General features: G+C 38.2%; 1 protein-coding gene across 5 annotated transcripts in view; it reads left to right on the top strand.

The window, feature by feature from the left end:
- LOC115628190 (polycomb protein Asx) overlaps positions 1 to 26,593 on the top strand; it is a 71,868-nt gene that overhangs the window by 27,893 nt on the left and 17,382 nt on the right. For 3 of the 5 annotated variants that reach the window (XM_030524183.1, XM_030524182.1, XM_030524184.1), the window contains 4 exons: positions 6,075 to 6,926; positions 6,981 to 7,247; positions 7,307 to 7,508; positions 16,180 to 17,058. In XM_030524183.1, coding sequence (XP_030380043.1) covers positions 6,075 to 6,926; positions 6,981 to 7,247; positions 7,307 to 7,508; positions 16,180 to 16,499 — 1,641 coding nt within the window. In that variant the 3' untranslated portion in view covers positions 16,500 to 17,058. Of the gene's footprint in view, positions 1 to 6,074; positions 6,927 to 6,980; positions 7,248 to 7,306; positions 7,509 to 14,392; positions 14,485 to 16,179; positions 17,059 to 26,593 lie in introns of those variants that run through there. The other 2 variants (XM_030524186.1, XM_030524185.1) reach the window with 2 other exon arrangements.

Raw genomic sequence — 26,593 nt, 5'->3', positions numbered from 1 at the left:
CAAATAGACGCGCATAAACATACATACACTCACATAGACGCAATTGCTATGTAAATGTGCAATTATATACCCTTTACGTGAGTTCAAATACCGAGAAAGGTAAAATCGATCAAATTTTTTTAAATTTTCTTATTTTTTTTTTTCTATAATTATTGTAAACATATGTACAGAGTATTTCAAAGTCGGGACACCCGACTTTAGCTTTTTTACTTGTTGGAAATCTTTTATAGCGGTTCCAACACGATAATGCTCCAATTCACACAGCCCGGATTGTAAAAACGTGGATTCAGAGCCAAAAAGTATATGTCCTTGAGTGGCCACCATACTCGCCTGATCTAAATATCATCGAGAACGTCTGGGGATGGTTGGCTAGAAAAGTGTACGAGTCCGGAAAACAATATAAAACAAAAGCGGACTTAACCGAAGGCATGAAACACGCTTGATCCAACATTTCCTTAAATTACTTTGCAAAACTGTATGATTCAATACCTAATCGAATCTATGAAGTAATTGTTAACAAAGGTGGCACTATACACTATTAAATCAGCTTAAAAATATTTTAAAAATAAAATAAAAACATTATGACAAACTTTTGTAGCTCAAAAATTACAAAAAAAAAATGAATTTAGTGTATTTAATAATTTAAGTCACGCTCTTTATACCCTGTACCCAAAGGGTGAAAGGCTATACTAGTCTTGTGCGAATGTATGTAACAGGCAGAAGGAGGCGTGGCAGACCCCACAAAGTATAGATATATTATTGATCAGGATGACAAGCCAAGTCGATATAGCCATGTCCGTCCGTCCGTCTATCCGTCTGTCTGTATGAGCGCAAGTATCTCAGAAGGTACAAGAGTTAGAGTTACCAAACATAGTATCCAGGTGCCCATAAGCCCTACGCAGACCAAGTTTGTTTTTTTATTCTGTTACACCCCCCACTCCCGCGCTATATGTGTTTTTTTTTATAACTTCGTAATTCTTGGAATTTTGAAATGGATGTAGATGGCTGTGGAAGGGTGAAAGGCTATACTAGTTTTATGCGAATGTATGTAACAGGCGGAAGGAGGCGTGGCAGACCCCACAAAGTATATATATTATTGATCATGATGACAAGTCGAGTCAATATAGCCATGTCCGTCTGTCCGTCTGTATGAACGCAAAGATCTTAGCAAGTACAAGAGCTAGAATAACCAAACTTGGTATCCAGATTGTCCTAAGTCCAAGAAAGGACGAGTTTGTGTTTTATTTCTGATACACCCCGCCCACTCCCCTGCCATTCGTGTTTTCCATAACTCCTGTAATTCTTGGAATTTTGAACTCAAATTTTGCCTATAAATCCAGTTTGTTATGTATCCGTATGCCAAGATTCATCATGATAGGTCAATTCTGAAAGAAGTTATAGCCATAAATAAAATCCCAGCTGTTGTTGCTGCTTTGGTTTAACTTTGTGCAACGTACATACACGCATATAAACACGCAGAGACACGATTCTGATGTAAATGTATGCTGTTGAAACTGTACATGAACATGTCTGCACTTTTGTATATACATATGTATTGAATAATTTGTATTTCATTTAATTAAATAATTTAATTAATATAATTTTTTAACATTAACTAAAAATTTATTTGTTCCTTTTTAGTGGGAGGTACATGGTATTTAAGAATTCAGCCTGCTCGACTTTAGCATTCCTTTCTTGTTTTATAAAAATTCATACTGCGCACTGAAATATTTACACAGAATATAAATGTTAGACATATAAACTTAACAAAAAGCATCATTGAGTTCAAGTCAGTAGCTTAAATATTTTATTTTGAAGTGTTTTTTGCTTGAGTATCAGTTTTGACTGAGACAACTAATTGGAAACATCGAAAATGTACACAACAGAAAAGGCAAAATTCAAACATTATAACCAAAAAAAACTATTAGTGCAAATATCTTTAATATTTCTTAGGAAAGCATTTCTGTTTTAAAATATCGCGCAATCAACGATTTATTGACATTATAAGGTGCTAGCACCCCATGCTTTCTTAATTTCTTTGAAAACCGTATCTTAATTCCCTATGTTCTGTTGAGCAATGACATTTTTAATGGAATTTAGATCAGGACCGCGCGATGGCTATTGAAAAACTCTAACTTGTGTCTACAAATTATTTCGTTAGACACGCCGAATGTTTTGGGTCATTATCTTGCTTTTAGACCCAAACAGCCGTAATTTTTTTATTCGCTTATGCTATCAAAACATCTCTCAATATATCCACTTACTCCTCCCGTGTCAGAGCTCTCTCGATGGGGAATATGAGGCCAACTCCATTCCCCGAGAAACACTCTCAAATATTTATTTTGCCTGGACCATACTTGACGACAGTTGACACACATTTCGGATTGAGTTTTACTATTTTTTGGCTTCGCATTTATTTTTTTGTACCATAAAGACCAAGTCGGTCAATCATTATAGCCTGTACCCAAAGGGTGAAAGGCTATACTAGTTTTGTGCGCATGTATGTAACACACAGAAGGAGGCGTGGCAGACCCCACAAAGTATATATATTCTTGATCAGAGTGACAAGCCGAGTCGATATAGCCATATCCGTCCGTCCGTCTGTCCGTCCGTCTGTATGAGCGCAACGATCTCAGAAGGTACTAGAGCTAGAATAACCAAACTCGGTATCCAGATTCCCATAAGCCCTAGGCAGGTCAAGTTTATACCCCCCCACTCCCCCGCTATTCGTGTTTTTTGTCCATAACTCCCGTAGTTCTTGGAATTTCGAACTAAAATTAGGTAGCTAGATCCCGTTAGTGATTATGTGTCTGTATACCAAGTTTCATCATGATAGGTCAATTCTGAAGAAAGTTATAGCCATAAATAAAAATCAACATGGGTTTTAGCGTCGTAGTTTTACGTAATTGTCACCGTTTGTTTGATGCGTAAGTTTCGGACCACTGTCTCAAGCAAACGACCAGTGACAGTTCCTTCAGATATTGTTGTATCGTTTTGATACCACAGTTTGACCTGGATGTCTACTAATCCCCTATGGAGATCCAAATCACCCATTCGTACAATCTTGCTATCTGAACGCTTCGATGTTTGACAAGATATTTCTTTGCGTAGAACTTTTGCTATGGTGTCAGTTTTTCGGTAATGGTAAAAACCCTAAAAACAAGTTTCCAACATCAAAGTATCTGAGTTGCAATAGCCTGAAACGTCATACCATTCTTTTCAAGTTTAAGGATGGATTTTAATAATCACATTGAATTAAAATGTGTTCTAACAAGCAAAAACAACAAAAACTTACATTAGTTTTGCAAAAATACTTTTAAAAATCGAAAATTACACCAAAATTACTCTTTCAAGAGGGATATAGGAAGAATTTAAAACATGTGATAATATACCCTTAGGTAGTCCATAGTGTTGGTAAATGTCATAAATTTGGTAAACATATACTAAGTTCTATTATGATAGGTTAATTAGAAAGAAAGTTATATTTGCGTAGGAGAAGGAGGAGAGAGGGAAATTCCAAAATACATATTTTCTGCGTATTCACATAAGGCATCTTGGACTAAAATGGGGTGTTCCTAGGTCTTGTAGTGTCCGAAATATAGGCGATTATACGAATGGAAAATCGGGGAAAACCGCCATAGGGGGGAGGTGGGGGGAAAATAAAAAAATAAAACAAACTTGCACAGCGTACACACAAGGCATCTTTTTGCAAAATTTCGTGTCTCTCTGAGATCCAGGTGTTCATACGGACGGAGAGACTGTCAGTCTAGATCGACTCGTCTTGTCATGCTGATCAAGAATATATATACTTTGTGGAGTCAGCCACGCCTACTTCAGCCTGTTATATTTTTCACCTCCCGCAAGCCTAATATGCTCTTGTACATTTTATGTACAGAGTATAAAAATATATGTAGATATTTCTAAAAAAAACATCTGAGATTTTTGCATTTATCAAAAAAATAAACATATCGTGTTTATTTGGTTGTCCTGCCAACCAACCTACGCAACTCAAAACGCATACTTGGCGATAACTAAAATGATCACTTTGAATCCCCTATAGGGAAAAAGGGGTATATTAGGGTTGTGTAAAGTATGTAACAGTCAGAAGAAAGAATCTCCGACCCCATAGAGTATATATATTCTTGATCAGCATGACGAGAGAAATGGTTCTAGACATTTCCGTCCGTCTGTCTGGATGAACGCAAGGATCTCAGAAACTATAAAAGCTGGAATAAGCAAAGTTGGTATCCAGATTCTCCTAGGTCCGAGAAAGGACGAGCTTATTTTATTTAAAAACAATTTTTTTTTCGCAACCGCAACTTTAACTAATCTTTGCACACATAATTTATACATAATAATCTAATTTTGTTTTAAATTTCATCTTAATCGATTAATTCTAAGAAAAGTTATAAGCGAAACAATTTCACTCCGGTACTACGCCCACAAGCTGCAGCATCAAGTTCGCTCTTCTTCCTTTTGCTCCTGCTAGAGGCGCATATACCTCAGTGTCGGAAGTTTAGCTGGGTACAGGGTATTTCACTTCTTTCACTTTTATTCTGATACACCCCCCCACTCCCCCGCAATTCGTGTTTTTTTGTGTAACTTCCGTAATTCTTGGAATTTTGAAAACAATTTTGGTAGTTACATCCAGTTAGTGCTTATGTGTCCTTGTGCCAAGTTTCATCACCGGTATTCTGAAGAAAGTTATAGCCATAAGTAAAATCGCTGCTCATGCGCTGCCTGCAGCACTGCCGGCAGCGCTGCCCGCAGCTGTTGTTGTTGTTTCTGCTTTGGTTCAACTTTGTGCTGCATACATACACGCATATAAACACGCAGAGGTACGTGATGTAAATGTATGCTGTTAAAACTGAACATAAACATGTATTCTAATTTAATTTAATTAATTAATTAATTTATTCATTTTTTTTAATAATTTAATTATACTCTGTACATGAAATGTACAAGAGTATATTAGGTTTGCGGGAGCTGAAAAATGTAACAGGCAGAAGGAGGCGTGGCAGACCCCACAAAGTATATATATTCTTGATCAGCGTGACAAGACGAGTCGATCTAGCCCTGTCTGTCTGTCCGTCTGTCCGTCCGTATGAACACCTGGATCTCAGAGACTATAAGAGATAGAGACACCAAATTTTGCATAAAGATGCGTTATGTGTGTACGCTATACGAGTTTGTTTTATTTTTTTTATTTTCCCCCCCACTTCCCCCCTATGGGGGTTTTCCCGATTTTCCATTCGTATAATCGCCTATATCTCGGAGACTATAAGACCTAGGAACACCAAATTTTAGTCCAAGATGCCTTGTGTGAATACGCAGAAAATGTATATTTTGGAATTTCCCTCCCTCCCCCCTCTCCCCGTAATTCTTGGAATTTCGAACTAAAATTTTGGTAATACCCCCAGTTAGGTATTATGTGTCCGTATGCCGAGTTTCACTATGATAGACCGATTTAACAAGAAGTTATATCCATAAATATATTTGCTGTTGCAGCGCTGCCCAAGCGCTGCCCGCGGCTGTTGTTGATGTTGCTGTTTAGTTGACTGCGAAAATGCTTACACAGACACAAATAGACGCGCATAAACATACATACACTCACATAGACGCAATTGCTTTGTATATGTGCAATTATATACCCTTTACGTGAGTTCGAATACCGAGAAAGGTAAAATCGATCCAATTTTTTTTTAATTTTCTTATTTTTGTTTTCTATAATTATTGTAAACATATGTATGTACAGAGTATTTAAAAGTCGGGACACCCGACTTTAGTTTTTTTACTTGTTTCTTTTTTGTGGAGAGTACAGGCTATTTTACTGTCGGGCTTGCTCGACTGTAGCGTTCTATCTTGTCTCTTCTTAATTTCTATAATTATGCTACACATATGTAAATAATATTTCGAAGTCGGGAAACCTGACTTTAGATTCTACACTTCTTTTCTACTATCTTTTTAAATTGGGCTTCAAGTCCATAATAGAAAACAAACTTAAACTCTACATCCAGACTCTACTATAGGCACAAAAATAAAAACAACAACTACATAAGAAATTTGCATTACAGCAGGCGCAAATACTCCAACGTCAACTGTTGGCTAGCACCAATATGCACCAACAACCTATAGCAAATTACCAACAACAGCAATCATCCAGCACAACATCGCATGCAAGATTCATTCCCAAGGCCCTAAACATAATATCAATGGCTCCTTCTGGAAACACTTGTACTACAGCTACAATCAGCGATACTTCTATGGCGGCAACTAACACTACGACCAATCTAGCAACAATTCCGTCCGTCGTCAGTACCTATTCTCTCGATCCTAATGTTTCTGTTGCTTCAACAGCCGACACCGATTTTAGTGGAGGCGACAGCTTCGGCATCATTAACGCTAATTCACAACAAGCAGCAGCCACAGCAATGCTCAACAATCACAACAGCAGTATGCAAGTCACTGCCAGTGTGATATCTGCTTGCGGCGTAGGTACCATGAAAACGCTAACGTCTTCTGGTGTGCCGACAACCATAGCTCAGCAGCGCCTACAATCCAAAATATCCACTGGCAAGGGCCGTAAGGTCACAACAAATCGGTTGCCACCTGGGGCAGTCAATCTTGAGCGTAGCTATCAAATTTGTCAAGCCGTTATACAGAACAGTCCTAACCGTGAGAATTTGAAAGGGCAACTACGTCCCCCTGCAGCTATTTTAAGCCAGCAACAAACAGATGCGACTACAACAGCTAGCACACCAGTAAGCAGCAGCAATACCAACTTCACAATGGCTGTCACGCCCAACGTAACGGCAAGCACCGCCAATGTAATTACTTCACAAACTCTAGTTAGACAAGAGGAACTGCTCACTGGAGCTGCGCTTCCTCCAAATGTCATGGGCGTTGGCAGGCCAGGTGTATACAAGGTGGGTTACAAAAGCTCATATAACGAGTAAGTAACCTATTTTCTTTTTACGAAGGTAATTGGACCACGAATGGGATTTCCTCGCAAGAAATACGTGGAACGAAAGACTTTGCCAACATTCATACGTCCCTTATTTAGTGGCGTGTCAGGAGCAACAAGTACAGCTACTCCAACACAGTTGCCAACAACCTCTGTGACCCATGAACAGATGCTACATCACAACGGCAGCGGTCAATATGTTCTTTTACATCGTGCTAATGTAGGCGCTACAGACAATCATGCGCCACGCGCTTCCAGTGCTCCACCAATACATCAAAATCAGGTGTGAATAGGTGTAAGCATCATCCACTCATTACGACAAATAATGTCTATCCATTTTAGTATCCGGCAGTACAAAATCAGCTGCAATCTGTTAATGGCCTAGCAGTGGGCGGACATGGGCGTCCAGCATCTGTAGACACAACTACAATAACGCCAGCGATTTCGTACGCCATAACAGAGGCAACCAAGCATCAGGAGCTACACGATTCTATTGGCAATGTAAACGCGGTTGCGAATATTGTGCGGCGCAATATCGCTGCAGGTAAATTGGTGTTTTATTAATGCTTGACGAGGTATATCTTTCAAGTCAAGTATATATATATATATATATATATATATATATATATATATATATATATATATATATATATATATATATATATATATATATATATATATATATATATATATATATATATATATATATATATAATATATATATATATATATAGCATCTATATAAAACAGTTTGTCCTGACTGACTGACTGACTGATTGGTGATCAACGCACAGCCCAAACGGTAAAGGCTAGGAAGCTGAAATTTGGACTCAAGTATCCTTTCAAAGTCTAAGTCCCCACTAAGAAGGGATTTTGGAAAACTCGAGCTCCAAAGGGGGGAAAAGTAGCTCCAAAGTTTGTTTGAAAAATCCGCATTTTTCAACCGATCGACTTAAAACTTAGTTTCTAAAATCAATTAAAGAATACAAACAAAACTGCATACTCGGATTTTCGAAATTTGTGTTGGAGTTTGAATTATTGGGGTTTTAATATTTATTCACTATTTCAAATGATAAGTTTGTGTTATAAATTTAGTCCGATTGATTTAAAATTTGGATAATGTAATCTACGTAACTAAATCTACAACTTTGCATTTAAGGATTTTCAAAATATGCATTTTACAAAAGCAGACAGAACAAACAATACAAAATATCAAACAGTTGGGGACAACTAAGTATACATACACACATGCAAACAGCTGTTCGTGTAGTTGCGTGCAAACGAATGAAATAGCCAAAGCAACATGTGAGACACTAATGTGTGAATGTCCATACATATGTGTACATCTATGTATGTACATATGTATCTACATGTGTATGTTTGTACATTCGTCTTGCACTGACAGAGCAAGAAATGTTAATTAATTGAAAATTATATAACATTTTTAAAAGTAATTTTGTCTTTGTTTAGTGCATTTGGCATTAGGGTTTTCATTAATAACTTTATGCAGCAACAACAAATATCAAATAGTTGGGGACATCACATACACACACTCACACACACAACAAGCAACAGTTCGTGTCTATGTGTGCGGTTCTCTACGTACGGTTGAAAAAGTAAAGAGAAACATACATATGTATGTATGTATGTATGCCTGTGTATGAATATAGCATGTATGTACATTCGTATTAATATTGGGCAATCGAACACAGTTGTTTGATTGTAAATAAAATAATGCTCTAAAAACAACAACAACTGCAAGTCATTAGCTCGCTCTTCTTCTTTCGTTTTGACCATTTAATGTTAATTGCAAAGGCAAAAATCCAAAAGTTTACAGTTACCGTCGCTAGGCAACGACTGCGTAAGCGATAGTAAAGCAGAAACCGAATATCGGAGCTACGCATATTCTGCTTCGCATTGCGGGCAGATGTATGTATGTATATGATTTGTTCTTATTGATCTCAATAAATAATTAGATTTTATTATTTAAATATTCTGCCTATTGCATTCAAACTTCGATATTTTGATGGTATCGGTGCCAGTGCTTTTTGATCGTGGCTCATCGCTGCACGGCATTGACACGAATGCCGTGTTTCATATTCCGAGTTTGTGCGTGGCCGTATTGACTCAATATGACACGAAAAGACTTAAATGTGAATTTAAATTTTGACTCAAGTATCCTTTCATAGTATCCATCATAGTGTAGGAGCACACTAAGAAAGGCTTTTGGAAAATTCTAGCTCCAAAGGGGGGAAAACGAGCTTTAAAAAATATTAGTTATAGTGGTCATGTTCGTTTAACGAAATAGTTTGGCAAGAACAAAAATGTTACGGACTATTGAACAATTTTTTGTCAAGAACAGAAAATGTTCATTTAAATACCTTAAATGCCCCCGTTGGAGCTAGAATTTTCCAAAAGCCTTTCTTAGTGTGCTCCTACACTATGATGGATACTATGAAACGATACTTGAGTCCAAATTTAAATTTACATTTGAGTCTTTTCGTGCCATATTGAGTCAATACGGCCACGCACAAACTCGGAATATGAAACACGGCACTCGTGTCAATGCCGTGCAGCGATGCTTTACTATCGCTTACTCAGTCGTTGCCTAGCGACGGTAACTGTAAACTTTTGGCGTTTTGCCTTTGCAATTAACATTAAATGGTCAAAACGAAAGAAGAAGAGCGAGCCAATGACTTGCAGTTGTTGTTGTTTTTAGAGCATTATTTTATTTACAATCAAACAACTGTGTTCGATTGCCCAATATTAATACGAATGTACATACATGCTATATTCATACACAGGCATACATAAATACATACATATGTATGTTACTCTTTACTTTTTCAACCGTACGTAGAGAACCGCACACATAGACACGAACTGTTGCTTGTTGTGTGTGTGACTGTGTGTATGTGATGTCCCCAACTATTTGATATTTGTTGTTGCTGCATAAAGTTATTAATGAAAACCCTAATGCCAAATGCACTTAACAAAGAAAAAATTACTTTTAAAAATGTTATATAATTTTTAATTAATTAACATTTCTTGCTCTGTCAGTGCAAGACGAATGTACATACATACAAGGTGCAATTCAAAATAAACAGGACTTTTTGAAGCTAGCGCCCCCTGGTGGCGCTATCTATATGTCGACTGGTGCGTTAGAATCTGCTATCTTTATTGATTGTCCAGTGAGAATTTTATGACATTTCATTGATTGGAAGTGAAGTTATTGCGTTTTAAGTGTCAGTATGTTTGTGTTATCGGTCGGAAAATGAGCTTCGAAAAAAAGAGCCAACATTAAATTTTGTTTTCAAATTGGTAAAACTTTTATCGAAATTGATGAAACAAGTTTATGGCGATGATTGCCTATCCCGTAGCAGAGTGCACTAGTGGTTTCAACGTTTTCAAAGTGGTCGTGAGGACATAAATGACGATCCACATGTGGGCCAATCAAAATTCGTGATCACCAAAAATGCCATCAAAACAGTGCGTGATTTCATCAAAAATCAGCCGAAATCATCATTGAAATTGATGGAAATGGAATTGAACATCTCCAAAACATCGATTTATCGCATTTTGACCGAACATTTCGGATTACGAATGTGTGTGCACGGTTTGTTCCGCACAAATTGACTGACGACCAAAAATTGCTCAAAAATCAACCGATTGTGACCGATTATTTGACCAAAAATCACATTTTAACCATTAACCACTCGCCGTATTCACCTGATATGGCACCGTGCGACTTCTACCTTTTTGGAAAACTACATTTGGCCATGAAAGGAAACCGCTATGCTGACGTTGATGCCATCCAACAGGCGGCGACCGCCATCCTCAACGCTATACCGACAAATGACGTAAAAAAGTCGTTCGATCACCTTCTTGAACGTGCACAACGTTGTTTTCAGCGGAAGGAGACTATTTTGAAGGCGACCGATAAATTTTTTCAAAAAAAAAAAAATAGTTTTCGTTTTTTAATAAAAGTCCTGGAACTTTTGAATTGCACCTTGTACATATGTAGATACATATGTATGTACATACATAGATGTGCACATACATATGTATCTATGGACATTCACACATTAGTGTCTCACATTTGGCTTTGGCTATTTCAATCGTTTGCACGCAACTACACGAACAGCTGTTTGTATGTGTGTGTATGTATACTTAGTTGTCCCCAACTGTTTGATATTTTGTATTGTTTGTTCTGCCTGCTTTTGTAAAATGCATATTTTGAAAATCCTTGAATGCAAAGTTGTAGATTTAGTTACGTAGATTACATTATCCAAATTTTAAATCGATCGGACTAAATTTATAACACAAACTTTTCATTTGAAATAGTGAATAAGTATTAAAACCCCAATAATTCAAGCTCCAACACAAATTTCGAAAATCCGAGTATGCAGTTTTGTTTGTATTCTTTAATTGATTTTAGAAACTAAGTTTTAAGTCGATCGGTTGAAAAATGCGGATTTTTTCATACAAACGTTGGAGCCTTCCAAAATCCCTTCTTAGTGAGTCCAAATTTCAGCTTCCTAGCCTTTACCGTTTGGGCTGTGCGTTGATCACCAATCAGTCAGTCAGTCAGTCAGTCAGGACAAACTGTTTCATATATATAGATATATTCTTGATCAGGATACAAGCCGAGTCGATATAGACATGTCCGTCTGTCTGTATGAACGCAAGGATCTCAGAAAGTATAAGAGCTAGAATAACCAAACTTGGTATCCAGATTCTCTTCAGCCTGAGAATGGACGAGTTTGTTCATTTTTTCTGATGCAGCCCCCCCCCCCCCCCCCATATTCACGATTTTCTATAACTCGCTTCTTGGTATTTTGTAATAAAATTTGGTAGTCTCATTCAGTTAGTGATTATATATCCGTATACCATTATGATAGGTTCATCAGAAAGAAAGTTATAGCCATATAACCAGGCCCAAGCTCTGGTCGCAGCTGTATTTGTTGCTGCTTTGACATAATTATGTAATGCACACATACATATTTACAAGTACGCAAACACGCATAGACATGATTCTGATGTAAATGTAAATGTATGTATGGAATATTTTATATTTATATAAGTTTATATAAGTTATAATTATAAGTTTATTTACTATATGATATTCTTCTTTCGACGCTCTCTAAAGTTTTTTAAGGAGTTCATTTTCCAAATAGCAAATATAGTACAATAAGTACTATGTATGGTTATACGTACATACGGAATGCCAGTCCTGACTTAACCGTGTGCTTCCTCAGCACGTTGTACGCACGGTCGAGTTATCCCCGAAAAGTCCGACGCGGGACATTTAATTTTGATTTATAAATCGGGACGTCCCGCTAAAATTGGAGCGTTCGGCAACGCTGATATGTACATACATTTAAATTTTTCATGCAGGCGTTATCCGCCTATATACATACATACATACACATATAAGTATGTATTAAATTTTTTAATTCAACACTAATTTGTGTCTTCAATTCCAAATATGATTGTTGTGAATGTAAAAGGTGTGTTTCTGCTTTTGTAAATCGCATGAATACACTCACAAAATAGGCTTAACGGTAAATGACTCTTAGATTTGTTCAGAATACATTTGTAGCGTTGTTAGCTAACACTAAAACGGTAAGTGGCTATAAATATGCGATCAGCTGAGATGCTAGAGATGGGTATGTGTCGGATGCTCTATGTGCTAGAAAACAAAAACTATTGATAGTTGAATCCGTCGATACAATCAATATTTCCATCGAAGTTTGAATGCAATTAACAGAAAATTTAAATAATAACATCTTATAATTTATTGAGATCAATTGGAACAAATCATATACATATGTAGATATGTACATCTGCCCGCAACACGAAGCAGAATATGCGTAGGTCCGCTTTCGGTTTGTGCTTTACTATCGTATGTATGTACATATGCATGCATGTTTCTCTTTACTTTTTCAACCGTACGTAGAGAACCGCACACAGACACGAACTGTTGCTTGTTCTGTGTGTGAGTGTGTGTATGTGATGTCCCCAACTATTTGATATTTGCGTTCTTTGTAATTTGTTGTTGCTGCATAAAGTTACTAATGAAAACCCTAATGCCAAATGTACTAAACAAAGAAAAAATTACTTTAAAAAATGTTCAATAATTTTTAATTAATTAACATTTCATGGTCTGTCAGTGCAAGACGAATGAACATACATACATACATATGTATATGTGTGTAGATGTACATAGATGTGTACATATGTATGTGTGTACATTCACACATTAGTGTTCACATTTTGCTTTGGCTATTTAAATTGGTTGCACGCAACTACACGAACAGCTGTTTGTATGTGTGTGTATGTATACTTAGTTGTCCCCAACTGTTTGATATTTTGTATTGTTTGTTCTGCCTGCATTTGTGAAATGCATATTTTGAAAATCCTTGAACGCAAAGTTGTAGATTTAGTTACGTAGATTACATTATCCAAATTTTAAATCGATCGGACTAAATTTATAACACAAACTTTTCATTTGAAATAGTGAATAAATATTAAAACCCCAATAATTCAAGCTCCGCAAAATTTCGAAAATCCGAATATGCAGTTCTGTTTGTATTCTTTTATAGATTATAAAATTCAAATTTAAAGTTGATAGGTGCAGAAATGCAGAATTTTCAAACAAACTTAAGAGCTCGTTTTCCCCCCTTTGGAGCTTGAATCCCTTCTTACTGGGCACCTTAACTATTATAGGATCCTTGAGCCCAAATTTTAGCTTCGTAGCTCTTGCCGTTTGGGCTGTGGGCAAGTTGTATGATATGTGAGGTCCAGTTGTATTATTGTTTATAGTAAGACCAAGAATTTTGATTGACTGGACTGTTGGGATGGAAATATTTCCTGTCAAAATTGTGCAGGTGCAATTGTGTTTACGGTAGAAATTACTGCACCGGAACATTGACACCATTCGTCTATTTTCATGAAGAGAGAATTAAGGTTTGCTTTTTATGCTTTTAAAGTTCAATTATTAGATTAAAGTCATCTGCATAGGCGCAGAATTTAATTTCTTTGTGTATCGAAAAGATTTTAGAAAGGCTGTTAAAGGCTCTAATAAAAAGAATAACTGAAATAGGAGAACCTTGCGAAATCCCGTTGCTTAATGGGAATGTACCTGATCAATTTTTAACAATTTTAACTGATAATTTTCTATTATACCTAAAGTGTTTAAAATAGTTGAAAATTTGTGTACCTATTTTCCATTCTATTAGTTATTGAAGCAAAAAAAATCAAGATCCAGGGGTTCATACAGACGGACAGACGGACGGACAGACGGACGGACAGACGGACGGACAGACAGACAGACAGGGCTAGATCGACTCGTCTCGTCATGCTGATCAAGAATATATATACTTTGTGGGGTCTGCCATGCCTCCTTCTGCCTGTTACATTTTTCAGCTCCCGCAAACCAAATTTTTGATCATTGGATAAGATATGTCCGGGTGTGAGTCCTTTGAGCGAATTCAGGGTTGACTGGAGTTCAATAAAGGTAATGTTGTTTTCTATTGCGAGTGTCGCTTTACATGGAACATGTGATAAATTACAAATTAAAGAGTTCTGTTTGTTTAAGGTGAATTTGTGGGAGAAGTTTTTGTCATCTGATTCAGTTGACCAAAATTGTGCGAACGAGTTAGCTATTGTTTTGGGTCTATTGACAATTCTTTTGTTATTGGATTATAAAGGCTATGAATATGTTTTGTTTGATGTAGTCCACATAATCTTTTTATGTTTGACCAAATTTTAATAGAGATAGAGTTTGGCTGGATATCTGAAATAAAATTATCAACAGCGGTACGCTTTGCTATTTTGAGTTCTCTTCTAAATAGAGCATTGGCCTTCTTAAAGTTTATTATGTTTGGTTGATTAATTTGTTTTTTTTTTTTTATATCTTCTCTCAATGCAGCTAGCCTTGGATTCCACCAGGGAACTGTATGAGTTTTAGAAAGTGTTGTGTTTTATGGTACTGTCAAATGGGCGCTTTGGATAATAATTTTCTTTAATAAGGAAGCTTCTCTGTTGACATTATTGCTTGGTGGTTTAAGCGAGTGAATATGTTGTATTTTTTCAGAAAATAATTGCCAATTGGCCATTTTTAGTTTGAAAGTGGGTTTGGCAGTGTAAGTAGGGTAAATTGGGGTGGGGAAGATAGAGATGCATATCGGGAAATTATCGCTACCATTAAGGTCATCAATAACTCCCCACAGGCCAATTCTGCAGAGCAGAATGATAAATCTATATGAGTAAATGTATGGTGTGTAGAGTAGTGTGTTGGGCTTTTGTTGTTCAGTAAAATATAGTTGTGTGTTGCTGTGTTATGTATTTGGCTAATACTTTGCCCCTTAAATTGCTCTTAGGAGAGCCCCAAATTGGATGCCAAGAATTAAAATCGCCTAAAACTAGAGTAGGTGTGGAGTTTTTGGGAAGACTAAGAACATTTTCAAGATTTGTTTCGGAAAAATATTTATTGGGTGAAATGTACACTGAAATAATGTTTACTTGCTTCTTTGATAAAATTTCTATACCTTGAAGCCTTCAAGGTCTCCACTTAGTTGTAACTTTGTAAAATTAATGGAGTCGTGAACTAGAATGCTACTCCGCCAAATGAATTTGTGTTATTAAAGGATATTAAAGAGTAATTAACAGAGATTGGGTATCGGTATTAGCTCTTATACTTTCTGAGATCCTTGCGTTCATACGGACGGACGGACATGGCTATATCGACTCGGCTTGTCATCCTGATCAATAATATATATATACTTTGTGGGGTCTGCCACGCCTCCTTCTGTATGTTACATACATTCGCACAAAACTAGTATAACCTTTCACCCTTTGGGTACAGGGTATAAAAATGAACCTCGAAATATAGTTCCATGTGGGTGGGATGAGGTGACGACAAGGCATCAGAACTATCACTGATAACATTAGAGGTTATGTCGCCCTGGGTAGCTGACTATCCGGTGATGACAGTGGGTGCCCGATAAAAAGCGAACCTAACAAAATATTAGACCAAACGAAATAACCCTTTGTAAGGTTAAAAGGGTATATACTGGTCTCCATATTTTATACATCTGATGACATTGTACATATACTCAAAAAAAACTAAATGTTTGAGAATTGAGTTCTGATTTTGCTAATGCAGGTGTTTATCTTGGTGATATACAAATAAACTATTTTTGTTACCGTAGGCGCAAATATCACCTACATCGATGGCAGAAACGTGACTGCCAGCCTAATGGATACATCCAACAACTTTATAGTAACAACGACAGCTCCTTCAACAAATCTCCATGGTCCACAACTCCCGCAAACACAACAACCACCACATTCGCATCCAATTCAGATTTCTCAAAATAGCGGTGAAAACACGCCACCAACCCAAGAAGCGGTTCCAAACAATTGCGCCTGCGCTCTAAATGCTATGGTTATTTGCCAGCAGTGTGGAGCATTTTGTCACGACGATTGTATTAGTGCTGCAAAACTTTGCCTTTCGTGTGTGATCAGATGAGAGATGAAATTTTGAGATCAGTTTTAAAATGACGTATTTTAATAATAGCATATAAGGATATATTGTAATCTTATAAGTTATTAGTTTAATATTAATAGTTTCCAAGATTACGAGATAACTAGGAACACAACAACTATTATTAATGTACATGAACACATTTACAATATTAATTACTGTTACTATTATGTTAGTATAGTGATGAAATGATTTTCAAGACGGTCTTGTAATTTTGAAATTTCTTATATGTAAGAAAAGTATATATTAAAACCTACACATTGTATATTATAAAACGATTGGAAGAAAAGTGCAGAGGCTGACGCACGTAAAAAGAAAAATTTGAACAGAAATACAGCAAGATTAACCCCAAGCATAAATATGTAAATTCCACACTCAAGTTTACCTAAATCTTAAGTTGATGCATGTATTTCGTACTTTTGCCTGTGAATATTCCTGAAATACTCTTTAATTTTTGTGATTTTTAAGGATATCGCCTGCATATTTAGAAAACAGGAAAAACTCATTGTAATTTATATCTACATAAAATATTCGCAATAGAAAATACCACAAGCTATTAAATGTATAGGGAATATAAAAAAAAAATTTAAATTAAAGGTAACACATATTGTATTAAAAGAAAACATATGTTTTATTTCTATAGCTTTGTATTTGAAATTGTTTACGAGATATACGAGTACAATTAAAAATGAAGTTAATCTTGCGAATAAAAATATTCAAAATATAATAGAAAACAAGCAAGGAATGCAAAAGTCGAGCAGGCTCAACTCTTAAATACCCTGTACCCCCCACCAAAAAGGAAAACAATTTTTTTTATTTTATTAATTAAATTATTTAATTAAATTAAATACAAATTATTCAATACATACATATATACGATAGTGGAGGCATTGGTACAAACCATAGGGCAATCTTTTTTCAGATCCAAATGTTCCACTCATCAGGCACGCTTTCGCTTAGCCACATTTTGCAAATGAGCACCCTACCAATCCATTGCCGCATGCCTATAATAGCTCTGCGAACAAAACGTCTCCAGCCGATTTGTTGATTTTGAGCCGCTGAATAGCAGCGCCAACTTCGTCATGGCCAGGTGATGGTACTTCAGTACCATTTTGCGGTCTGCCGCCGGCGGTATTGTTCCCATCTTCTCCTGAGAAGCCTGGTGAAATGTTCCACAACCTCAGTGCCGGCTGACGTCCAAACTTCCAGTCACACTTCCAGTCCAAACCAATAACGTCTTCTGCAGTTGTGTCTAGGAAGCGAGAAATGTGCGTTTGGAGCCCGCTGGTGCTATCGGGTACTGGAAACCGCTGAGACAGTTTCTAACAAAGTTGAGTGAAGTAAGCTCCAGCAGTCTCTTCTGATTGCAGCTTACCGACGTCGTGCTCGCGGCGCGCGATGTAGCAACGTTTTTCGCCTGTTGGCTGTAATAAGTAAGAGATCGAAGTCAATGTTCACACCACAAAATGCTTGCACGTTAACCACGTTGGATGGATGCTTTCCATCTGATCTATGATGATCACGACAATGCACAGTGATCGGTCTTGTATGGAATCAGCGGCCAAAAATACTTCTAGTGGAGCTATCGTACTCTATAGTAAGATGACAATATGTCAAAATCATCAAGATCGGACGACAATATCATAGAGCTCCCATAAAACAGACCGATTTAGAATAAAATTTTTGTTTTTTAACCAAATTGAAAATAATTTAGTTTGTATCCATTTAAGGTTTTACATCAGCTGACCAAATTTCATCCAGATCGGACGACTATATCTTACAGCTTCCATATAACCGACCAACTAAGAACGAACCCCAGAAATACTTTCAGCAGAGATATCAAAGGGAAACAATTTTTTTTTTGTTTAAGTTTTTTTCTATTTATCGAATCCTCTCTCGGAGACTTACGATAAGTAGTCGAATCCTTACCTAATATGGTTATTTAATTAATTACAATTAAATATTTAAATTACGACCCTAAATGTTATTGCTGGGTGGGGAGGTCTCTTCCCTTAAGCTGGTACTTTGCTTTCACCTTAGTTATTTCATCTTTAACAGATCCCACAATCTTTCCAGATATTTTCACTCCGTATGCACCTGGGTGTCCCAGTGATGGTTTTCAGTATCTTCGATTGAGATCCCTCGATTAACTCTAAATTACTATTGGAAGCGTTTCCCCATAGTTCAGAGCCATATGTCCAAATTGTATTGAGAACTGCATTGTACAAGAGTACTTTGTTTTAGTGGTGAACGGAACAGTGTAGATAAATAGCTTTTAGTTTCAGTTGATCTCTCTTCGCTTCGATGTGTTTGCGCCAAGTAAGCCGTCTATCACCAAGGTATGTTTCATTGGTTTTTTGTGGAATATTGATGTTGTTTAGCGACAATTGAGGAGAGGTTTGTTTGTTTAGGGTAAAGGGGACATGTTTGCACTTTTGCACTTTGCACTTTGTTACATGTATGCGCCAGTCAGCTAGCCATTATTTTATGGCCACGAGGTGAGATGATAAGAGTTCTGTATCTCTTGTTGGGCACTTGGAGCGACTTAGGATGGCAGTATCATCAGCAAATGTCGAAATTGTTGTATAACTGTTTGTCGGTATATCTGCTGTGTATATGATATACAGTGTCGGTCCAAGCGCGCGCCCTTGGGATGGTATTCGGAGAGGAAATCTTTGCATCTAACTGCGAAACTTCTTTGCTGTAGGTATGACTCATTGTGAAATATACTGAACAGCTCGGCACTTCAATGATCATTTTGGGGGAAATTAAATAGCTTCAATATGATTGGTTAGTGGGACCATTAATGCATGGGAACACGACTGCTTTTGTAAAGTCTATAAGCTGGAGTGGAGTGTTTTGCCGCCAGTGACATTACAGACACTAGTGCTTCAACTTTGCAGTTAATGTTTGGGCAGCCATCAATATGGGAACTTACGTACTTCCTGTTTTTCTAGAAGTTAAAAAGTGTGGGCGCTCCGAGTACTGTGGGTGGTCATAAAGGTGAAGAAGGATTGGCGAGTGATCCGATGATAGATCTGTTGAAATCTGAGCCTGTGGCACTCTTCTGTCTCACAAGTCTGGTTGCCTATTTGGATCTGTGGGCCAATATGTAGGCCAGCCCGGAGATATAAAGTCAAGCTTGTTTCGTGGTGTTATTATAGTATTATATAGTTGTCTTCTTTCGGGTTGATGAGCGGTCACCTATTAGGTCGAAGAAATGTGGAAATTCTGCCTCAGAAACGGAGAAGCGGGGTGGGCAGTATACTGCGGCTAGGCTTAAATAGCCGCTTTGTATTTCAATATGAATTGTTGTGGCCTGTAGACAAGTTGTAGCAAATAATGGCAACGGATAGTGCCTGAGGCGACGCTTTATCAGGATGCCAGTACCTCCATAGGCCTTACCATCATGATAATTCGTCACATAGAAGTTGTAGCCATTGAGGTGAAAATAATTTTTGTTTGTTGTCATGTTGATTTAGGAACTACAATCGTAGTTGATGGTATGTACGGCAAGTTTTGTCGGATGACTGAATTTCGAGCTGCGGATTTTTGTTGGCTTAGACGCCTTTTTATCTCTTTGTGTACAGGGCAACCTCTATAGTTGCCAGTGTGGTTTCCCCCACAGTTGCTACATTTTTTAGCAGAGAATTACATCCCCGCAGACAACACAGCCTGCGCGTAGGGTGCAATAGGTTTTTATGTGTCCATATTCCTGACAGCTTGTGCATTGAACAAGTCCATTTCGTTTATGCGGATCCTCAACGATGATTTTACGGTGCAGTAGATATTGCAGCTTGTAAATTGGGTGAACTTCATGTTTACTTATAGGTATACAGTCAGTTGTCACTTCTACCTTGAACATTGGTTGGGGAATTTTCTTTATATTTATTATGTTCATGGCCATTTTGAATTCAAAGCCCTTATCTCTAAGTCCATCTTTTATCTGTCTATCTTATATCTCTGACTGGAACCGTTGGCTCAATTCCTTGTAATCCCTTTTTTTCGCCAGCTTAGGTAGTGAGTTTTTTAGCTGTTTCGGCGTACCTGAAGAAGATTCAGGTTTTTAGCTGGTTTTGTTAATTTGGATGCGTTGTTTTTCCTAGTCGCTTGTGGGCTTAGTTTTCATTTGATTTGCACATAGAGATCGAGTTCAGTCTGTATTAACGCTCCGTTAGCGCTTGTGAGTCGCAGTGAGTTGGCAATACTGGGCGCTGAGAGACTGCTGTTGATGTAGTTGTAGTTGTCGTTGTCGAAAACACAGTTGTGAGCGAGGGCATTGTACTGGTCGTTGTTGTTATTAGCAATTCATTGGTAAGACAGTAGGGGTCTGAAGACGGGCACTCCAAGCAATATGCTGGGTGAGCATATTATCGCAGGGGAGAGAGAGTGTTCTCTTTCCGAATTGGCTTGCAGTAATGCAGTTGTTGTTGGTACCCGATGTAAAGGGTGCGCGTATAGAAAAGTACGCGTTGTTACGAAGTGACGATGTTCGTCTTGTTGTTGTTGCTGCCGATCGCGATTTTGGCTCATTTTTCTTTGTTGTTTACAGAGTTGCTTTATTTTTTTCACAAGATTTAGTTTGTTTTTCTTAGTTCTAATCACAATATATGACAAATTTACATGGGAATAGGTGCGCATGCATACCCTGAGCGTCTTTTCGCGAATTAATTTAATTCATTTGGCGTTAATTGCACTTTGTTTTATTCTTGCTTGGTAGTTTTCGCTGCCTAGTTAGAGAAGGATCGGAGCTCAGGAATAAACGATTAAGTAAATCCGTATTTGTTAAAACACGTCAAATCTTACGCATGTGATGGAGTCGATACATTTTAATGTCCTTATTTCGAGATTCAGCAGCTTCTTCAGAGAATTGTTCAATAGATAGTAGGGCATGCTCAATAACATCCAAACCGTGTATTAAAATTTTCTGGACTGTCGGTGGAAGATAATACCACGAATACTCCTTAGTGAGTTGTGCAGCAGTATGTAGGACGTCCTCGATCTTGGTTAGAACCTGATGCTTGTGTTCTTAATAATATAGTCAACTTTTGTGCAAACCAATCCGAAATAATAATTTTAGTCGTTGAACTATGGTCCAGAAGTTCGTGTTTTTGGCATAAAGTCGAAATATTAAGCTACAGACTTTGAACTTCGCACATTATCTTTTAATGGCACAAATAGTGTACAAAAACATTGTGGGTCTGTGCGAATACGCCCTCACATACCTCCCATACAAACCAATTTTTAGTTTTTATACCCTGTACCCAAAGGGTACAAGAGTATATTAGTTTTGTGCGAGTGCACATGGAACACACAGAAGGAGGCTTGGTAGACCCCACAAAGTATATATATTCTTGATCAGCATGACAAGCCAAGTCGATATAGCCAAGTCCGTCTGTCTGTCCGTCTGTCTGTATGTATGAACGCAAGGATCTCCGAAAGTATAAGAGCTAGAATAACCAAACTTGGTATACAGATTCTCCTGAGACCGAGAAAGGACGAGTTTGTTCATTTTTTCTGATCCAACCCCCACTCCCCCCTATTACCGACTATAACTCTCTCTATATATACTCTATAACTCCCGTAATTCTTGGAATTTTGAACTAAGTCATTAGGTTAGTAATTATATATCCGTATACCAAGTTTCATTATGATAGAATGATCGGAAAGAAAGTTATAGCCATATAACCAGGCCCAATGCACACATACATGTAAGATGTTTATTATAAAAGAAATATTATATAGTATTATAAACCAATGTGGGATAAGTCAAATACAACTGATTTAAAGGAATATAGTATGAATTACAAACTACAACGTTGACACACTGCTACAGACGAAACAACTTCTCTTCACGATGTTCTCAGCTCGACCTCTCTCTCACGACTCCACTGCTCTACTGTGTGTCTCTCTGTGCGGAAAAGGCAGGCTGGCAATACTCTTGTGTGTTGCCACCTTACATTCGGCCCTCCTGATCTTCGTCATCCGACCCGGATGACAAGAGCTCCTCGTTTTCGACGAAATACTTCCACAGCTTAATGTTATCGCAGCTAGTTGCTGTGATACCTGGTCCTTCGACGTTTGCGTCTGCTTTCTTCACATCGTAGCGGCCATTTCGCTTAACCTTTACAATTCGCTTGCTAATTTCCGGCCCGCCACAAATTGTGTCCGCTTGATAGCGACGAGATCGCCCAACTTGTAGCCTTTCTCGCTACAGCGCACGCAACTCTTCTCGCTCCTTGTTAAACACTTCGATTAACTCTTGGTTTAAGAGCTCCAGCAATCGATCATCAGCTTTGTTATGCATCTTGGTGCCAAATAATAGCTCAATTGGCGACGACTTTGTAGACATGTGTATGTGCGCGTTAATTGCCCTCTGCACACGGGGCACATACTTGAACCATCTTGCAGGTTCCTCATCTGACAGCTTCGCAATGATGGACAAAACGGAACGGTTCACCATCTCGACTTGACCGTTGCCTCTCGCTACACCTGTTGTTGTCCAGACGTGCTCAACCATGTTTGCGTTTACAAACTCTTTAAACGGAATAGACGTGAAGGCGGCGCCCCTGTCGCTTATAATACGCCTCGGAAAACCAAAGATGCTCGCCCACTCCTTCAACTTTTTGATGACTTCTTCTTGGCCTGTTGACTTCGTAGGGAACAGCCAGACAAATTTGGAAAATGAATCGACGACCGCCAGGATGAACTTATACTGCTTTGATGTTGCATCCATAGGGCCTAAATGGTCGATGTGCAGCGTGTGAAGTGGTACATCACCCTTTTCAATACAGTACATGAACCCTTCTCGTTTCGTTAGCTTTTTACTGTGAATTATACAACTTATGCAATTAGCAATAAACCTTGTTACCTTACCCTCCAGATGTGGGATAAAAAACTGCTGTTGAATATTATGCATCGTTTTGCGCACCGCAAAGTGACCCGACTCGTGAGCGTTCTTGATTACCTCACGCTCCATCAGCTTTGGGACGACCAGCAATTCGCTACCGTTGACTTCTTTAAATAGCAGCCCGCCTTTCATCTTATAGTTCTCGTATGGCCCAATTTGTAACAGCTTGACGACTGCTTGTAGTTGCTCATCATTTTCTTGTGCTTTCTTTAGTTGTACCGACAAAAGTGTTGATACCATAAACACATTTTGTGGGTAACGGCTTAGATGATCGACGTGTCTGATTTTTTCGGCTACACGGTGCTCCATATCGATACAAAAGTCTTGTAAATACAAAACCCACTGCGCGACTTCTCTCGGCATAACCTGCTTGCTCGTGGTCTGCTTAAAAGCGATGCAATCCGTCACCAGCTTAAACTGGACTCCCAGTAGATAATGGCGGAACTTTTTCAATGCCAAATATGCCGCCTTAACCTCCAGGACGTAACTATGCTGCTTCGACTCCGCTTGCGACGTTTTCTTGCTCCAATAGTAGATTGGATGGAGCCTTCCATTGAATGACTGCAGCAACACCGCTCCATAACCCTCTTTAGACGCGTCTGTATGTAACTCGGTGGGTGCTTCTCTGGCGTAAATATGCAAAACTGGTTCACTCGTAAGCATATTCTTCAACTGTTGCATGGAGGACCAATTTTAAATTCCACATCTTTCCTCAGGAGATTCGTAAGTGGACGCGCCACCTGCGCATAGCTCGGCATAAATTTCCGGAAAAATCCCGTTAGACCAAGGAACGACTGAACGCCTTTTATATTTTTCGGCGTGGAAAACCGGCTGACAGCAGTAATCTTTTCAGTACCAGGCCAAACTTTACCATTTTCGACGACATGGCCAAAGAAACATATACGTTGATAAAGAAATTTTCATTTTTTCCACTTCATCTTTAGCCCGTATAGAGCAGCGGCTTCCAACACTTTTCTCGTCTTCTGCAAACATTGTTCGGCTGAGGAGGCATAAACTATTATGTCGTCCATGTATAGTTGCATAATATCTTCATTTATTAGCTTCTGGAAGATATGGTTCACGAAACGTATAAAAACAGCTGGAGAGTTTCGGAACCCAAACGGTGCCTTGTTGAATTCAAATAATCCTTCTCTTGTAACGAACACTGTGTAGAGTCTACTGCCTTCTTCCACTGGTACATGCAAAAATCCATTTTCAAGATCCATTATTGTGAAATACTTAGCTGCTTGTAGTTTCTCCAGTACATCTTCAACCATGGGCACAGGAAAGCGGTCCTGTAACACCATACTGTTCAACTTGCGGTAGTCGATGCATACTCTAAGCGTCTGATCCATTTTTTGACAACGACGACTCTGCTTGCAACGTGTGATGACGATTTCCGTACAATTCCTTTCTCCAACCATTCTTCGACTTGGAACTTTACAGCTTCGGGGGCTGAAACTACACAAGACTCTTCAAAAACACTGTAAACATCGAGCGGATATTCATCTGTGGATTTCTGTTCGGCTTGCAACTGTTCAAAAGAATAGCCATTGCTATCGGTAGAGAACTTGAACTTTTTAAGAAAGTCGTGTCCCAACAGCGCATTACAATCCATCCTGTGACTTGGTACGACCAAAAACTTCTGCTCTGTACACAACTGGTCTACTTCGACCTTGGCAAGAAATCATCCAACTGGCTTCGTGCTGGCATTACCCAATCCGCGTAGAATAGCTTTTCAGCATCTCGACATCGTTTAAATATTTCAGTATACGTTCGTTCAAAATTGTTCATCCGATCCTGTATCAACTGGGCATGCAACACTAGCCCCGTTGATAACAATTGTTTTTAGGCGACTTTTATCTGCAATAACTCGAACTTTCTCGGCTTTTTTCTTGCAGTCCCGCGCTATATGTCCGCTTTCGCTGCAATTGAAGCACTTTGTATCCGCTGTACACTCTCTTCTTTTGTGGTCTGGTGAGCCACAATTAAAACATAACTCTTTTCTTTTGTCACTATTGTATTGTTTACCAGTTGCAATAGTTGTATTTTTCTCGGTGCGTTTTTTCTCTTGCTCATGAACTAGTTCGTAAATTGCGTACTTCTCTTTGAGCGACTTATACGACTTACATCGATACATGGCACATTTAAATTCATTCTTTATATTGAGGCCATTAACTATGTGGCGTAAAACGACTGCCTCTTCTACATCTCCTACACTTGCCAACTTTTTCATATGCAAAATGTATTCATGAAAGGACTCAGTTTTTTTCTTTTTTCGGTCACTCAACAACTGGTGAATATCGGCGCTGTTCAAAGAACATTCAAACTCATCGATTAGCTTTTGTTTAAGCTCTTTAAAATCACTCACACACTCTGACTCCAAGAACAATCTGGCAGCTCCCGACATTTTTCCCCTCGCTTGTACATATTTTTGCTTGGCCGACAATTCGTAAGCATCAGCATTACGCTCAAATATTTCAAACCATTTTACAGCTGGCACCGAATAACCGTCGAAATCGCTTAAAATTTTTTCAAAATTATAGGCCGTTATTTTCATTTGGTTCTCTTTGCGTTCGTCCACTTCAACTTTTAATGCCAGCAACTGTATAAGCTGCTGCATTTGCGCTGTGACGTCACTGTTGCTCTTTATAGCTGTTTCGCTGACTTGCAGAGACATTGTTGCTACATCATTTTCTTCGTTTTCTTCTACCGTATCAATGGCGTCGATGTAACTGGTACTTATGTTCCCTTTATGCGGCGTTCGTCTGGTTTTCGTCATTCTCTTCCTCTGTATGTGCAAAATTCCTTACGGTACTTTTGCGTGTGTATCTGTAGAAATTTCTAGACGCGATCACTTGCCCTTGAATACTGCGCTGCTTTTGGCTTGATTGGCTGAATTATTGTAATTGCTTACTTTAACGGCTGCACAACTTCACAACTTTTCGACTTTTAGCAATCTACAATAAATAACCCTCTACGCTCAATTTTTGGCCCGTACAACTTTTCACACAGCTTTTCTACCTCCACGATCGAGTCAAACTTCACTGTACATATCCGATTTTACTGCCACTGTTCTTTAACTTTTGCGCACATTGGACCGGTTGAGCCCCCAAATGTAAGATGTTTATTATAAAAGGAATATTATATAGTATTATAAACCAATGTG

The sequence above is a fragment of the Scaptodrosophila lebanonensis genome, unplaced genomic scaffold, assembly GCF_003285725.1.
Source record: "Scaptodrosophila lebanonensis strain 11010-0011.00,11010-0021.00 unplaced genomic scaffold, SlebRS2 tig00000110-arrow-arrow-pilon, whole genome shotgun sequence".
NCBI classification, from domain to species: Eukaryota; Metazoa; Arthropoda; class Insecta; order Diptera; family Drosophilidae; genus Scaptodrosophila; species Scaptodrosophila lebanonensis.
Note: the sequence above shows the minus strand (reverse complement) of the source record. Positions and strands in the feature narration are given on the sequence as shown.